At 46.7% G+C, this 16,159-nt stretch overlaps 2 protein-coding genes across 3 annotated transcripts in view; one reads left to right on the forward strand and one right to left on the reverse strand.

The window, feature by feature from the left end:
- Nucleotides 1-10,992: 10,992 nt before the first annotated feature.
- On the reverse strand, nt 10,993-11,916 carry LOC125959408 (angiopoietin-4-like). Its single transcript, XM_049692231.1, has one exon. The coding sequence runs from the start codon at nt 11,914-11,916 to the stop codon at nt 10,993-10,995; it is 924 nt and encodes a 307-aa protein (XP_049548188.1).
- Nucleotides 11,917-14,749: 2,833 nt separating this feature from the next.
- Nucleotides 14,750-16,159, forward strand: part of LOC125960179 (uncharacterized) — a 108,217-nt gene continuing 106,807 nt past the window's right edge. The window contains exon 1 of one of the 2 annotated variants that reach the window (XM_049693417.1): nt 14,750-14,891. The gene's annotated coding sequence lies outside the window, so the exon portion shown is untranslated. Of the gene's footprint in view, nt 14,896-16,159 lie in introns of both variants that reach the window. The other variant, XM_049693418.1, reaches the window with a different exon arrangement.

The raw sequence follows: 16,159 nt of genomic DNA on the forward strand, positions 1-16,159 counted from the left end.
TGATTCGTGGTTTCAAGAAGGACCCCCCCCCCCCCAAAGGCAGCTCACCTTAAAGCTAGTGCCGTTGGGTGTCTGGTTGGTTTCGTACAAATGAAGACATCCGTTCCGCCAGCCACACTAACCCGGGGGGCTGGAAAAGGGGCTGCTCAGGTTGCTCGCACGTCGGTCGGTTTTTCGGTGGAAACCCAACTCAGCTACCCAACGAACCATCAAGGAGACGGGGCAGACGGGGCAAGATGAAGATATCGCTTACCGATCGTAGCCAAGGTATCCTTTATCTGCTAATGCCATAAATATATCCCTAACCATCCGGACGTCTCCCGGTGTCGGTCGGTTCCGTTGAGCTACCTGCTGTGCCGTAGAGCACAAGACGGTCTCGCCGCCGGGTCCATGGTTCTCTCCTTCGCCGGTCGGTCGGTCTGTGTAACTCTTTCACCTCCTCGCACGAAATTAGATTGGAAATGATAGCCATCCATTTTGGCATTTACTCAACGCCTCACACACCCGGGACCTGATAGTCCGGCGTCACACAATGGCACCATCGTCCTGATCCTGTACGTGTGTGTGTGTGTGTGTGTTCGCCGGTCTGGGTATGTGTGGGACTTGTTGCCAACCGTAACCGGGCATTTTGGTGGGAGATCGAGTAACAATCGCAATGGGTGGGTCCGGTACGGTACGGGGGAGGGTAATGGCCACGGCATCTTCGCACACATCCCATACCCGGTACGCCGGAAGTGATTCCCAGCAAACCCCCCACTCCGGGTGGCCACCGGTTTTTGGTGGAGACGTACAAGTAAAGCAAACAGTAAATTCAATCAACCTGAACTCTGAACATGGCGTGTTCGAGCTGCTGGAGTGTGTGCGTCGGTTGGCAAACATTAGCCCGGATGTGTGTCGGTTGGTGCGGGAGAGGTGGAATCACTTTCACGCGGCGTATGCGCGTGTGTGTGTGTGTGTGTCGTAGGGCAAAAGGTTGGAAAAATTTGACAAGATCCTGAAAGCACGAGAAAGAAGAAGAAGGAGAAGCCATTCTGTAAATGGAGAGACATCCGCTCCGGCTCCGGCGGACCGGTGATACGGAATCCTTCGCTAATGAATGTTGATGATGATGATGGTCAGGACCACCATGCGTTCGCTACCGTCGCCTATCGTCGGACTATCGAGGTTGATAGTTTCGCCGAACGCGTTCTCATTTTGGATGGTATGGTGGCTTCGAATGGTAAGTAAGAGTAAGAGAGATAACGGTTTTTCTTTCGACTATTTTCTTTTTATTTCCGATTCAAATTATGGAGAGCAGGCCAGCCATCCACACCGGCCAGCTAGAATGCGAGAAATTGATAAAGCCATGAAAGGAAGCGTTAGAAAGGTATGATTTTCGATTTGATAAGCACCTGTGTTCGTGATTAGCTTGGTGTGTTTTCAGTTCTATTGGTGAACCAATGCGTATAGACATTAAGGAGCTCCCTGGAACATTTGTGTCCAGCACTGCACTTCTTGAGGTCATGAGACTGTCGCAGCTATCATTCCTTTAACGCTTGCTCACAGATTTAACAAAGATTTTTTTATGCCGCAAATTTGGAACAGATGCTGTAAGAAGTTTGGATTATCATTTTGGACGTTGGACCTTTATAGCAATGCTAGTGCAGCCTTTGTTGGAATGCAATTTCGCTAAGAATACATCACATTCGTCCTTTCTCACTGCCATCGCATGATCGAGGATCGACTGGTCAGTGCACAATCTTCGTATCGAAAGACTCTTTCGCTTTCTCAAGGATATCACTAAGCAAAAAACTTAATACAACGACAGAACTCAAAGATATTAATACAGAACACAAATCCAGCACTCTAGAATGCCAGACCTATTCCGTAGGAATTCATACGTCGGTTATCTATGATTTCGATCCTAAAACAACCAAACTTGATTAAAAATTGATGATAAAATGGCTGAATTTTTTAAAACCAAAGCGAAAAATGGACTAATGTAGGCCACACCATTTATCATGGCTTTGAAAAGCCGGAAAAAACAGAAAAGCCGGTGAATAAAGTTAAAGGTTATTTAGTTTCCTATAAAAATTATTGCATAAAAATATCAGAATGTGATGTAAAAGAATTGAAGTTTGATTTTCAATTATATGGGTATATTGAGCATGTCTACGAATGGGAATCATTTGAATGAAATACCGAATGGATATTCTTTAGAAAATTCACAATTGCGTAATGCTTTTCGAAATGTGAATAAGCTCGACGAGCCACAAGATACAACAGGAGAAGAATGTCTAAAAACCCCTCCAAGTACCCACTGTCACTAACGATGGTCCACAAACGCCTTGTGTGTCGATGTGTAAAGTCCTTCAAAGAATTACTGCTAATACTGTTCCGGCTGTGCTACCGGAACAAATACTTCAAATGAAATGAGTCTGTTTCCCTTTCCGAGCCGTTTCGAATTGATTCCAACATCTTCTGCACGAACCGGTCGTAAAAGTTTACTCTCCAGAAGACACTCCAGACCCCTTTGCACCTTTGCACCTGTTGACGAACCAGCCTCTCGGGGATCGGTGTGTTTTACGAGATTAATCCCAATCGACGATACACTTTAACGAAGCACATTAACAAAACTTCCCACTTGGCCGAGCGCAATCCGATTTGTTGCCACTGGCATGGCTCCGTGTCGAGTTGGAAAAGTTTTCACTCCCGGCCTGGCAGAGAATGGGAAGATGGGCCCATCTCATCCAACTCAACCATTGCCACACCTTTGGCGGCGAGGTGAGAAATGCTATTAGGAAATGTGTGAAGCCCAAAGCCATCGCGCCACCGTCGGCGTTAGCCACGGAATTCGTGAGTGGAATCCCACACGCCGTAAACGGAACGGTGATTGCGGGTTTCGCAAAAGAAATTTAACAAATTCAATTTCCGGTCCAAAGTGAATCCGAGCTACGCGCGGCGAAGGAAGAGAAGTATCTTGTGCCTGCGTCGTGACGTGGCAGTGCTCCAGGAAGGAAAACAATCCTCACAGTTTACATCGCGTTTGGTACTGGGGGCGGCGGGGTAACATATAATGCGTCTTCAGCAGCATACAATCGTCCGCCGGCACCTCGGCCTCGCAGTCTGCCTCGAGACGCCTTTGCACTGCTCTGCAAGATTGCAACTCCGGAGGCCAAAGTTCCTGTTCCCGAACACTGAACAGTGAGCTTGGGAGCTTGGCTGTCTGGAGCGATTGGGGTTGAGGCGCGCGCTTTGATGGCCCGAGAGATTAGTTCCGGGTTCTCCGGAGGTCGAGATGTGACGGTACGAGAAAGCGGGCATGCTTGTCGACGTAGAGAAAATAACAAACGTAGATGCTTTTAAATAAATTACTTCCCATCCCGAAGCTTGTCGCAACTTCTTATGCCAGCGAGAGTGCGTTGGCCAGGGGCCTACGCCATTGCGTCAGTATCTTGCGTTGCACGGGGTCCTGCCTAATTCCTGCCTCGGCCATCTTAAGTGCCTGCTCCAAAAGCCGGTTACCTTCAAGAGGTCACAAAAATAGAGGACACTCTTCAAAGTTTCGCCAACCAACCACTCGACCGCTTCCTGGGTGAAAAAAAAATGGTGAGCTCCTTCCCGGACACCGACGAGCTGCAGAAGCCGGAAAACCCGGAAAGCCTTGATTAAACGTAATTAATTTTATCGCATTGCAGATTGTTTTGCATTGCAGCCGAATGCTCCAAGGCAGAAGGAGAAGCAAATCCACGCCAACGAAGAAGGCCGCCGATGCGATGAACTTTCTTGCTCACCTTGGAAGGGGCCGGATTTCGAGTCGACGGTGGCCAGATTTTAAGGAGCTACCTCAATTCACTAATGGCCAGGTACGGTCCCCCTTCTCCAGGCTCCAGATCGAGCTGCAGCAAGACCTGCTCACCACCGGTCTTGCTGCTAAGGCTTTCGGCGAGGCCCGTTTTCAATCAAATTAGAACGCACTCGAAGTGCTATTACCGCTCTTGGGATGGGATTTTTGCAACCACGGTGCATTGCAGAGCCCGTAGAGGTGAGGGCACCGCCGATGAGGTGAAGTTGTTTTGATGAAGGAAACGCTTAACTTGCTCAACATTCGCTCAACAAGACCGGAAACCATTTGTTAGCGGCTCGTTACCGAGCATTTCATTAATTACCGAAGCGCTCCCTGTTGCACGATTGTTTGGGATTGGATTGCAAATGAGTCCAGGAGTTGAGAAGAGGACTGTCTTGATACCATCTCTTCCGCTTTTGGGGGTTTTGTATAGTAAGCTTTCTCTTACATTTCGTAAAATTTCATTTGTTTGTTCCAAGTTGTACATCGTACAACTCCAGAGCAATGGCCACTGACCTCACTGACTGCTTATCAGTGGACGTCAGAAACACAAACTATGGGTTCAGTAGCTCGACATCCATCCACCCGATCCTAGAGGACTATCTTGATGTGTGCCCGACATTCAATCATAGTAGCCTCTACGCTTCGCTGCAGTGTTGCCATCCATTAATGGTCACTCCGATTCGTCCTGGCATTAGCCATAAGGCCCCAAAAGTTGCCCTAGTAACTTGACCGAGAAGTCAAGTTTCGTCCCTCATTCTGGAGGAAGAAACTTTTGCCGTCAAGTCAGGTCCCTCTACGTCGCCATCCTACATCCTGGACCTCATCCTATAGGCCCCCAAAGTAATCGAGACTAATTGGCAGCGCCGGACGGCCGGCTATTGGCAAAACGACCGTCCCGTTTCCCGGGAACTTCAACCCCCTCCCCGCGTTGTTCCGTCGCGTTACCATCCATGGTGACAACCGAGCACCAACCAGGGAGGAAACTGATGCCTAATTTGGCACTCCCCAAATTAGTGACAGTGTTATCGATACGAGCGATTAGAAGTTCGTCCAGTCACTGACAGTGGCCATCGTGGCCCCCAAAAACTTGGCCTTTTGCCTCGATTCCATTAGCGTGGGCCTACGTGGGCGGGCCACGAGAGTGTGTCATGTCATGTGCCCTAACTAGACGTACAGCACAACATGGAGGCACTTTGAATTTGACGATTCCCGTGACGCGAACGCGAAAAATGATTTTCGCGTCATTCGTACGCGCCATGACACGCCCCGGACGGGAAGGGAGGTCAGCGATGCCACAGCGATGAGGGCACTTCAGTGTCCCCTCTCGTCCGTGATGCTCGAGTGGCAAATGCAAAATGGCGCTGGTGGCGAAGTGATTAAAATTCAATTGTCAACACTGACGCCCAGGAATCGCAATTTAATGCGCTTTTCCTCTCCCTCTCAACCTCTTTTCCACTTTTCAGCCTCTTCCCTCCCGGTCTTCGCATCGATTAAGCTTCGAGAAGGGGAGGAGGATCGATTGGGTGCAAACGGACGGAACGAAACAAACAAATAAATTCTCTATCCCAACTGCTCGAAGCTCGCGCGCGCGCGCGCGTCCTTCTGGACATTCCCGGGTGTTGTGAGTTGAAAGTAGTTGAATTAATTCATCCCGGCCATGCTGCTGCCGCCGCCGAAGCTCGTGGTGCAAATTAAATGGAAACTATTTCGGCGATCCCGGGCGCGGGCGCCGCGTGGCCGGTGAATCCTTTCGAGCGAATCGCCAATCGCCAATCGAAACTGTCACAAAGTGGTTCTATTTTCATTTTGAAGTTTGCCGTCCGTTCGTTCGTTCGTTCGTTCTAAACAAAGTAGGCTAGCTGGCGATGGTGGTGCCTGGAGTGCGGAGCGGATTGAAAGCGCACCATCACCACCGTAGCACGTCGATACTGGAGCCCCGGACATTCCATACCATTCATGCTCAACCGGGTGCACCAATTAGCTCATAACTTTGAAGGCATTTGCGTGGAATTTTCGTTCGATTCGTTCATTTTTCAATGTTATTAATTAAGAATCAGTATAGAGAGGGGTCTTTAGGGCAGACGGAAAGCACTACATACCAGCTAGATCGTAATGGTTGGAATGCGCTAGCCATTTTCGATTAACAAATAAAGCAAAGTGGAAACACTAATTGGTCTCATTTTCGCCGGTGCCGTTGCCATCATGCTTTACACAATGTTTCGTTTGCTGGCGCATTCAGCTAACGAGAATCGATGTTTTGAAGAGTTTTTTACGATTGATGTAGTTGGCAAAGTGTGGAACTGTTCAGTTTTAGTGTGAAATATATAATATAAATTATTTGGTCGATACAAAGTTACATATTTGTTAATTTATTGAAAATATCGAATTGTGTGGAAAATTAAGCGTGTTTTCTGCTTCATTATCTCAACTTGAAGAAATCCTAGAAATGGCTTGAATAATTAAAAAGTAGTGATGATGTGAGTGATTCCTTCATCAGCGTTCGTGTCAAACGCTAGAATAACTTGCAGAATTGGTTGGATTTTATCGCATAAGCTCCTTCTAATACCTGAATGTGCACGAAGTCGTAGTTCATAATACATCAATTTGAAGAAAGGGTTATTGAAAGAAGAAAATCGATTTTCCAAATATCAATTTAAAAAATATGATCCAACTAGATAGTTGAGATGAAAGATGATTAACGACATTTCGAGCAAGAATATCGAACGTCATCGAGTAATTCGTTGTGACCAACGACTCCGCATAAAATGATTTGAATTAAATAAAAAACGCGAAAATATTATTTTTAACCTACCTTTATAACACCTTTATTCATACAAAGAAAAAAGGGAGATAGCATTCTCATTCTTTGGTAGGGTTTGAACATTTTAAAATTAGTTTAAATGTATCACAAGATGAACTCGCCTAACCCTGCTATCGAACTGTGAAATGCTAAGAAAGAAGAGCAGCGTAACGAAAGCCTTAAGATAAACTAAATGTCTCCAAGCAGCTCTCCCCGTTGTCATACGCCATAAATAGCTGAACGGAGTTCCGTTGATGGGCCTGCGGTGTGGTGTTCTCAGAACGATCAAACTTTCATGAAAAATTATTTCAATTTACACCCTCGATCAGCATCGAACCTTCGATCGTGTGGTCCCAATGATGGCGCACATCCTTCTCGAAACCGCTACACACACACACACACACACACCCGGTTCTAATCAAACTTCCCGGGCACCCAGGGCTTTTCAGCACTTTCTTCGATGAATAGTTTTTCATTGAGCGCCACATTGTTAGATCCTTGGCGCTCCTGCCGATGAGCAGCACGACGGACTGGGAGACGAACGAAACTTTGCCAAAAATTCTCCCGGTACATTATCGATTCAGTTCAGCATCCCGGCATCGGAGAACGTGTTGACATAATATTTCATCACGGCTTCCATCCCAGTCCGGTGGTGGAGTAAACTTTTGATTCTTCCTTGCGTTGCGTCGCGTCTCGTCGCGTGTGTTTGAGGTGCTTTGTAATCGAGTTTTTCTTTTTTAGAGGGAAAAGTTTCACCGAAACCCGAGTTTTTCTAGTCCTTCGCAAGGCCTTCTCGAAGGTGTCATAGGAATTGTATTGACGAGTGAGGCTCAGTATCGGACATGGACACAATCCCCGTTCAAATTGGAATTCAAAAGTCAAATAGTAGTCGTTGCTACAACGTTATACCAATACCACGGTTACTACGCACTGGCTTACCTCGATGGGCAACAAATCATCACAAGAGCACTGCATTGGATCGCGCTCTGTGTGCCTCGAGGTACCATTTGATGGACCATTTTCCTCGGGCGCTAAATGCACGGGGACTAATGCGTCCCGATGTTCAATTACATATTCATGCGAGTATATTGTATATTGTCGCGGGCAATAAATCGTGCCATAATTGCAAGCACATGCACCAGCACCACCACCACTACCACCACCACCAGCAGCATCCACATTCTGCGTTACTACACAATCTGTGTTGGTGCACCATTGAATGATGATTTATTGATGTCCCCTAAAGGTGTGGCAATGGGCGCCTCCACCACGCGAGATGATCGAACAATGGAATTTCCATTTGCATTTGCAGGCTGTATGTTGTGAGCGATCAGCTCGCACACAATGTCGCACCGCTCGCTGTTAGAAAGCAACATTTTCCACCGCCGTAGCTGATTTAAACGAAAACAAACAAACGTCAATATTGATACACACGCTGCTGAGTGGTTTCCATTTTCTATGTCCTTTCGCCCAACATCAGCTGTTTGTTTAAAAGTGTTTTATTTTAATTCCAATGATTGGTCTGCGGCACTCAAACCAAACACACTCCTGGCGTTTTTTTTTCATCCTTTACGAAGCGCCACTAATACGAACTGCACAGGGTGCAGGGTCTCACGATTAATGCCCGGAAATTTAACATATTTTCTCATTTCCAGACACCTCACCCACCATTAAAGTGTGTGTTTTAAATTGGGTCTCGGTCTCTCGGTTTTTGATTTGATTAGCACTCGTCTCGTCCCGGCCGAGTGTTTAAAGGCAGCCTTCCGACACCCTTTCATCTCCTACTGCCCCTTCTCCCTCGCTGGCTCGGTCGGTGTAATAATCCTCTCCTCGCGAAGGGATGGAGGCGAGATTTTAATTTAAAATGAAAAAGGATTCGGCAGACGGAAAAAAAAGAATGAAAACCAAAAGAGGGTCGAATGCCGGGGCAATTTTGCTTCCATTTTGGAGGTTCTAAGCGGCCATGCTGGACGCCCGAGGCCATCCATCCATCGATCAGTTTCCTGTCAACAGAGCAGGGTATGCTCCCTGGCAGGGATTAACCCGAGAAGGTTGTCAGTGGAGAAGAGTTACAGACTTTTAGGATCGCAGACATTCCTTTCCGAAAGTGATGGACAGAGAAGCGTGCCAAGAGGGCGAGGACAGAGGTAGTGGAGGTGTAAGAATGGAAAACATTCGTTCCCGGTGGCCGGAAGCGTTTCTGCGAGGATTCCGTCCGTTCACCAGGTTTTGATTGTTTTGCTCGGATGCCAAGTCCATCCGGATCAATGACAGAGCCACGCCACGGAAGGCAAATGTCGACGTCACCGTCGGCGCATCGTCGTCGCGGAGTTTTGGCGCAAATCAGATCAGAACAAACGCACAGACGACAATCGGTCTATTGAAGACTAAACGGAACGAGAATAACTCCGTGTTTTCCTTGGTGTAGCTGGTCCACTTCCAGGGTATCCGCATTACACCGGATGCCGTTGACATGTGGCAAATGTGAATGACGTACACGTTGTCGGAGTTGTCGTAAGTAACGTCGACTCTCTGGTGCTGGTTGATGACGATTAGTGCGCTGTATCCGGTGGGTATGTTTTACATTCCTCAATCTGTGTCCAAAAAGGGTGTAGGTGAGGTCGATCGTACTATCATCAATGTCAAGCCTTTGCTTCCGGTCGTTTGCTTTGAGATGCGGAGGTGGCCTGAGTCGGACATTTGATTGATTCACAATTACTGGGTTCCGGGTGCTCGTATTCGTTGACGTTTGTGTTGCGGTACAACAACAAACAGAGGAAGGTTGCGTGGGGGATTGTATCCATGTATCAATCAATCAACTGCTGCTTGGCATTACCATAGACTATTATTGTTGTATGTCCCCTAAAGGAAAGTCGACGATGCAGTCATATTCCCTCAACATTCGCCGCATTCCTTAATCTCTTAAAACTTGTTATGGCTTACCATGTCCGATTCGTCTTAGTCTTCTCTACAAGCCCAACTAAAACAGGAATTTTTCTTTTAAATAGCATGACGTCTACTGTAGACGTTCGAGCATACTAATGCAATAGGCATCATTTCGCTTGATGGACAATGTTTCGATTAGATTTGAATTAGAATTATGTAAAGGAAGGACTTGTTTCATTGCCGTGCATTGTGCTAGGCTGGGCTGATCATCTTTCAACCTCCTGCGGGCTTCTTATTGCGAGGGTGAATCAAATATAAACGAGACTTTTTGTCCTACGGTCACAAAAATGAAGTTAGAACGTTCTCGACTTTTCAGGTGTTGGATTGGATTGCCAGGAATGTGAAAAGCTCACTGGATCGCTTCATTGACACTCTCAGTGTCCACAGTAATAATTTCGGAGCATAAGGTACCTTCGTCATTTGCGTAACATATTATAATCAAGTTTCTCGCCGTAGAAGGCGTAAAATTAAGCGAAATCTTGAGGAGATCGACTGCATACTTCCGGGAAGAGACACTGTCGTGAGCCAGAGTGGTTGCATAGTTAAAAAAAAAAATGGGTCGTAATCGTGTTGAAAATGAGAACCATAACCGCAGACCCTTCACCAGCCTAAGAGTGCACAACATTAAATCCTTTAAACAGCTCATTGAGAATGACAGACGTCGCATCACTACAGGACAATTCATGCGACCGATTCTTGTAATGTGATAAGTGAGATCCGACTTGCATATCGCCTCTAAATATGGGACACATTGATAAGGGAAGTGGTGTTTCTCCATGAAAATGCTCGCCCACACACACTTGCAGCCATTACTTGGGAAAAATAAGAGCAACTGAGGTAGGAAAAATTGGAAGACCCTCCTTACAGCCCTGACGTGTCACCCTTCGATTTTCATGTGTTTAGCTCTTTCAAGGAAATTTTAAGAAAAAAAAATCAACGATGTTGTTGTGGATGAAACCTCATTTGCGCAATTGGCTGCAAATACGGCCAACATCTTTCTACGAGAAGTATATTAAAAAGCTGTCTATCCGCTGGGAAAAATGTGTTTCGGAGTCAGGGGATTATGTAGAAAAATAAAAAAAATATGCGCTTTGATGCGTTTAAACTAAAATAAATTTGGTAAAAATAAAGTCTCGTTTATACTTGATTCACCCTCGTAGATACAAGTTCGAACCAAAAACTATGCCGAACCAAAAAACGTTACCGACCCAAGAGAGCAGATTGCAGATCGGATACTTTTCGGATTTTTTTCGGATTTTTTCCTCGGAAACCAGATATTCCTTTTTGATAAAAAAAAGTTTTTTTGAAAATTTGATAAAAAATGCTTCTTTATTTATATAATTTCCAGTAAACCTATCATTTGTCGCATTTTCATTTTTTTACAATGTGTCTCGATAAGAAGTACAGGAATGACTGCTTACAATTCACGAATCATCATTCTGGTGAAGCTCAAGGCTCGAAGATCGGCTTTGAAATGATACCAAACAGTTGAATTCCACGTATCGTCACTGTTCTTGTACGGTCCATTCAAATTGGTAACGCCGCCCCCCGGACAGTACCACCAGGCGCCTGTGTAACGAACAGCGAAATGCTTATCGGGAGTCTCATCATTATCCCTATCCTTAGTAGAGAATTTCACTCCATTATGAAATCCATCAAATCCATCGCCTGCACGGCCACTATCCAATCCCAACCCCAGCGTCAGTTCGTACTTTTCACTCTCGCTGCCTACTTGGAACCGAATGTAACGGGTATATCCATAATTACCCTTAAAGTCCTTCATCTCTACTATAAGCTCGTAAGGGCGAGCGGTCGTGAGTTGATGCATTCGCTCCAGCCCGAGCCAAAACTCGTTGTCTACCTCACCGAACCCTTCGCGGTATTGGTCCCAGTTGCGGTAAAAATCAACTGAACCATCGAACCGATGTTGCACTACCAGCCAACCGCCACCAAAGCTCGCTTGCTCGCAATAAACATTGAACGGCGTGCTATCGTTGTTAACACGGATAAGATACACTCCCGACACTTTGGACGGTTCTTCCTTGCACGAGGAATGAATCAGAGGTTTTGAAGTTGTTGTTGTTGGCGTCGTACTTTCTTGCTCCGGTGGTGCGGCTGTTGAAGTAACACAGTCCCGGTTCCGTTTCATCTCTTCGCGATGCTCGGTCAGCTCGATTTGAAGGTTCAACAACTTCCGGTCCATCTGTTCCAACTTGCCCAACACCAGCTCCAGTCCTCGTGCCGAGATCCCATCCGGAGAGGTTGTTTCAACGACAGTGCTCTTGGCTGTCACCGCTGCGTACAAAGCACAAAACAATAGGAAGCCAATGGTCAGTTTCATGTTGGCAGAATTAACCGGGCTAATTGTAGAGCGAATCAGAACTGTGATCGGATGCTTTTCGGGATGGCATTTTATACCAAATCATAACGCATACCAGAACATAATTACTCGTGCGAAAGAGTCAAGAACAATGGTCGTGATGTTTGTGGTATCCGCTGCGTATCAAGCAAACCACGGTAACGCTTATGCTTCATATGTTTTCGGAGTGTTTGTTTGATAAGCGATTGCATTGCAGTATTGGTCTGCAGGAAGCTTCATCCTCTAGAGCGGAAGAATTTGGATGATAAGCGAGTGATGCAGCATAAACACTATAATAAACTGGAGTTGACCACTTCGCTTTTTTGGCGTTCCATTTCTCACGGTCTGATGTGGGACAAGCATTTCTCACAGTCAAGATATCACAGAAGTCATTACTAGCTGCCGGCTGCTCAAGGTCACTGCTTGAATGATAACCGTTTCAGTTCATTGACATTTGCACATTTTGTGTGGTCGGCAAAGGGAAAGCAATTTTGGACTAACGTCTTTTAGTTATTTCGAGCTCACTGACCAGAACCGCATTGTGGAGGATTGTGATGCCTCGCAAACCGCCATCGAAAGGCGCCGCACAACGATAACGATGTATTGTGGAATGTCTTAAAAAGGCATAACATCGAACATTAGCGTACAAATGCCAGGGGCGTGACCACGTCAGTACTATTGTTGAATATGTGTTCAAATCGATTGCCGCTGTTTGGGCGAAGTGTAAAACATGGCATTGTGAGAGATGCGATTGGAATGATGATCCGAAAAGGTGGAAGTGATTGTGACTACGGTATCTCCTAATGATCCGTCCTATCACTAACTGTACCATCTAAGTGTCAGTTAGATTAATTTTTATTAACGAAGTATTTGAATCGACGGTTTTTTGCACTGTCTGCTGGGAGCAATGTTGAATTATGGTTACCTCGTTCATTGCGCCGCTGCAGAGCTCCTTCTATTGTTGTTGTTGTTGTTGCTAGTGAACCTTGATCGGGATTTTGCTGTTGGTTCCCAGAATGCCTGCCCATAATGCACGTTTGGCAATCGACTGGAGCTGGTTCTCGATCTCTAGAACCTGTTTCAGCAACATGGCAAGCTGAAGTACTATTGTGGTTCTACTATCACGGATACTTTGGTTGCATTTCTATTTATCTAGATTCTTTTCCACGATTCTGATTCTATAAACACTAGACATGCACAATTTATACACAACAAAGTATTAAACATCATTCAATGTACACAGCATGCCAGATCGCATCAGAAAATACTCTGAAAGGAAGGAAAAAAAACGGGGAATGATGAATGAAAGCACAGGAACGTTCGCTCAATTATTTGGCCATGTAGCAATAAAAATGTACAACCATACCGCGGCTGTTGAACCCCTTTAACCCAGGTACCACATATACACACATACATTATCGTCTGGCATGTGAAAATGGTCGTGCAGATGATTTATGAACCGAGCTAATGGACGGAAACTACACAAATTAGCACACATTTGGTCGGATTTCCTGTCCCTTTGATTCTCTCTCTCTCTTCTCGGGCCAGCGAATGATGACCAACCATCGTAGCACGCCGTCTGTACTTATCGCTTTCCATTCCACTTCCTGAACCTGGATCCCAGTTCATAGCCGGTGGCAGCAGTGGACGAACTCATAATCGTCATTCGAACGAAAAATCGTCGGGCAAGCGGAGGAAAATCCCGGAGGCCGGAGGTGTGGGTCGTGGCGTGGCGACCGATCCGATTTGCGAAAACTCTTCTTTTCCTCGACCAACCGGCCCTCGGAACCAATGGGGGAGTGGTCTTTGAATGGTTACGATGGTCGAGCCGGAACGAGGAGGCGGGAAAGGATTGGGATGGAAATTAATTAATGTTTGCCCGTCAGTCAGCCTAATGGCTTAAGCTAATTTGCAGGTTGAACCAACACCCCGGACACCCAGTCATCGCATGGCACGGTACGGCACGACTACAGAGCCAGCCAGAGGTGTATGTAAGAAAATTAATTTTATAAGTATGTTGTAATCCATCTGCTTCATCACTTTCCAAACTCGCAGCGTGCGCAGCGTTACGTCTGCTGTCGCCATCGATGGAGGTTTCACAGTCCACGGAATGGATTTTATGTGAGGTGAAGGATGTCTGTCGAGTAATGAACAACATTCCCGTGGTGACAATTAAACCCCAAGCGGATGGAGAAGCAGATGGCGATGGAGACCGCATTAACATTGACTTATTGTGTGTAGTTTTATTTTGCAGAAGTAGAGAATTGTCTGGTCCATTGTAATCGATCTGACTTCCTTAACTTTATTTGATTCCTTATTTTAAGTAGAATCTCTTACTTTGACTTTTTGGGAAGAAAATTGATTGCATTAAATTGGCCTACTATCATTTATTGTCTCCTAGTAACCGTTCTTTCTCGCCACCGTGAGCTCACTCACCGGTTCACATCTCATCCGTGGTGAATTTCGAGTCATCTCTTATCTCAACTTCCCCTGCGGCTGGATGCTGCGCCATTCAACACCCTATTTTGCACCCACACAATAACAATAACAGCCTTTGCCCAGCATAAACAACCCCCTCTAGTGAAGAGCGCGAGAGGAATCTTTTCACTTAACCTCGAGAGAACATCACAACAAGTAACTCACACCGCGCCGATGTGCGGTTACTCAGAGAATACTGAAACATATTCTGAGGATATCTGGTCTGGCCTCGTGCTCGTGGAGGTGCCCGATGGTGCCCGAATGGGGTGAAAACCACGCCACGCCGTTGGCCACCACCACCATGGTTCAGTCACTCGCGGATAGTGTTCGCGCCAGGATTATCTGTGTCGTTCGCCGTCGGTCGGTCATCGCCGTGCGTCGTCCGCAAATTCCGTCTCGTCTCGCTCTCTGTTCATGTTCGATTCGTAGTCGCCGCGCCCATCATCTCGTGGCGTGGCGTGGTGTCCAGCGCTGTTGAGGTAGGTGAGCAAACCAGAAAAAAAAACTGCCACCGAAATGGCCCTAGATCTGGTCTGGAAAATCCCCGAAAAGTAGTGCTACGATAGTGTGGACTGTGCCATAAAGGTGATACACTGTGATGGAGTTACTCGTTTGCAAACGAATGTCTGAGGAAGTCAAACAGACCATCCGCACACACACGCACACACGCACACGCACACATTATCACTGCCAAGGGCTCATCATCGGCAGCAGCACGACGAAACAAAGATTAATACCGAACAGACGCCGTCTGTGGTCTGATTGACGTCAGTATCCTCATGGTTTCGTCGCTCCATTTTCGTTTCCGTGCGGCGGTGGCTCTCTGATCCTCTACATGTATTGGAATCCCGGTACCATGTGATCAACAAAGAACACCCAGTAGGCTAGGCTGACTCCGTTGCCCCAGCCGCTAGACACGTGAATCCTTCGAGAACAAGCGAAAAGTTTCGTGGAATTCGGTCCTCGACTCGTGTTGGTTTGTTCTACTTTGACGGTCCGGTGATCCGCTTTCGATGATTTCGAGGATTTTCCATCGCTTTTCGGCAGATTTTCCGTCCGTCCGTCCGTCCGTCCTTTGTTGTTGTGTACGTTGTGCGTGACATGTACGGAGAAGCTTGCTGCTCCGAAGTATACGATCCGAAGTACCGAAGTTCTCGGGAGATGCGGGAGTGAAATGAATAAAACATTGTGACCGGCATTGGTTCCCAGGTCCCGTATAGCGTTTGCGTTGGCGATGTTCGCGAAGATTAAATGAAGACAACGTACTGGTGATGCTGGTGCTAGTCCTGCTAGTCGTCGACGTCGTCGTCGTCTAGCGTCAGCAGAATTATCGAGACTGGCAGGCGACCAGACATGCCCGGTGTGTCCTTCGGTGTCTAGATGGTTAGGTAGCGCGTGTGTGTGTGTGTATGTGTGTGTCTGAGTGATTCTGGGCTGGGGGCTAGTGAACCAAAGAAGAATCGTCTACTGGACGGACGGATTGGAAACTGAAACTGGGATGCTTCGAAGTGGATTTCAATTAACCTCAAAAGCCAAACCAATGGTCAGCGGTCCTGCGGTTCGTCGTGCACCAGACAAAGCCACCAGATCCTCGTAGCATGTGGTGAGTAGAAGACGAAACGTTGAAGCATGTATTTCCATTCAGGTTCTTCAGTAGCCGATCACATTCCATGTTCCTAGCTCTCTCGGCACGAAACCCGATACCACCCGCTTCAACTCAACAACTCTCGCCCCATGTAGCACCTGT

This window comes from Anopheles darlingi, chromosome 2, assembly GCF_943734745.1.
Source record: "Anopheles darlingi chromosome 2, idAnoDarlMG_H_01, whole genome shotgun sequence".
Lineage (NCBI taxonomy): Eukaryota > Metazoa > Arthropoda > Insecta > Diptera > Culicidae > Anopheles > Anopheles darlingi.

Bases quoted from the DNA above. Each gene is read 5' to 3' on its own strand.
- LOC125959408 (XM_049692231.1), bottom strand. From the start codon at position 11,916: ATGAAACTGACCATTGGCTTCCTATTGTTTTGTGCTTTGTACGCAGCG.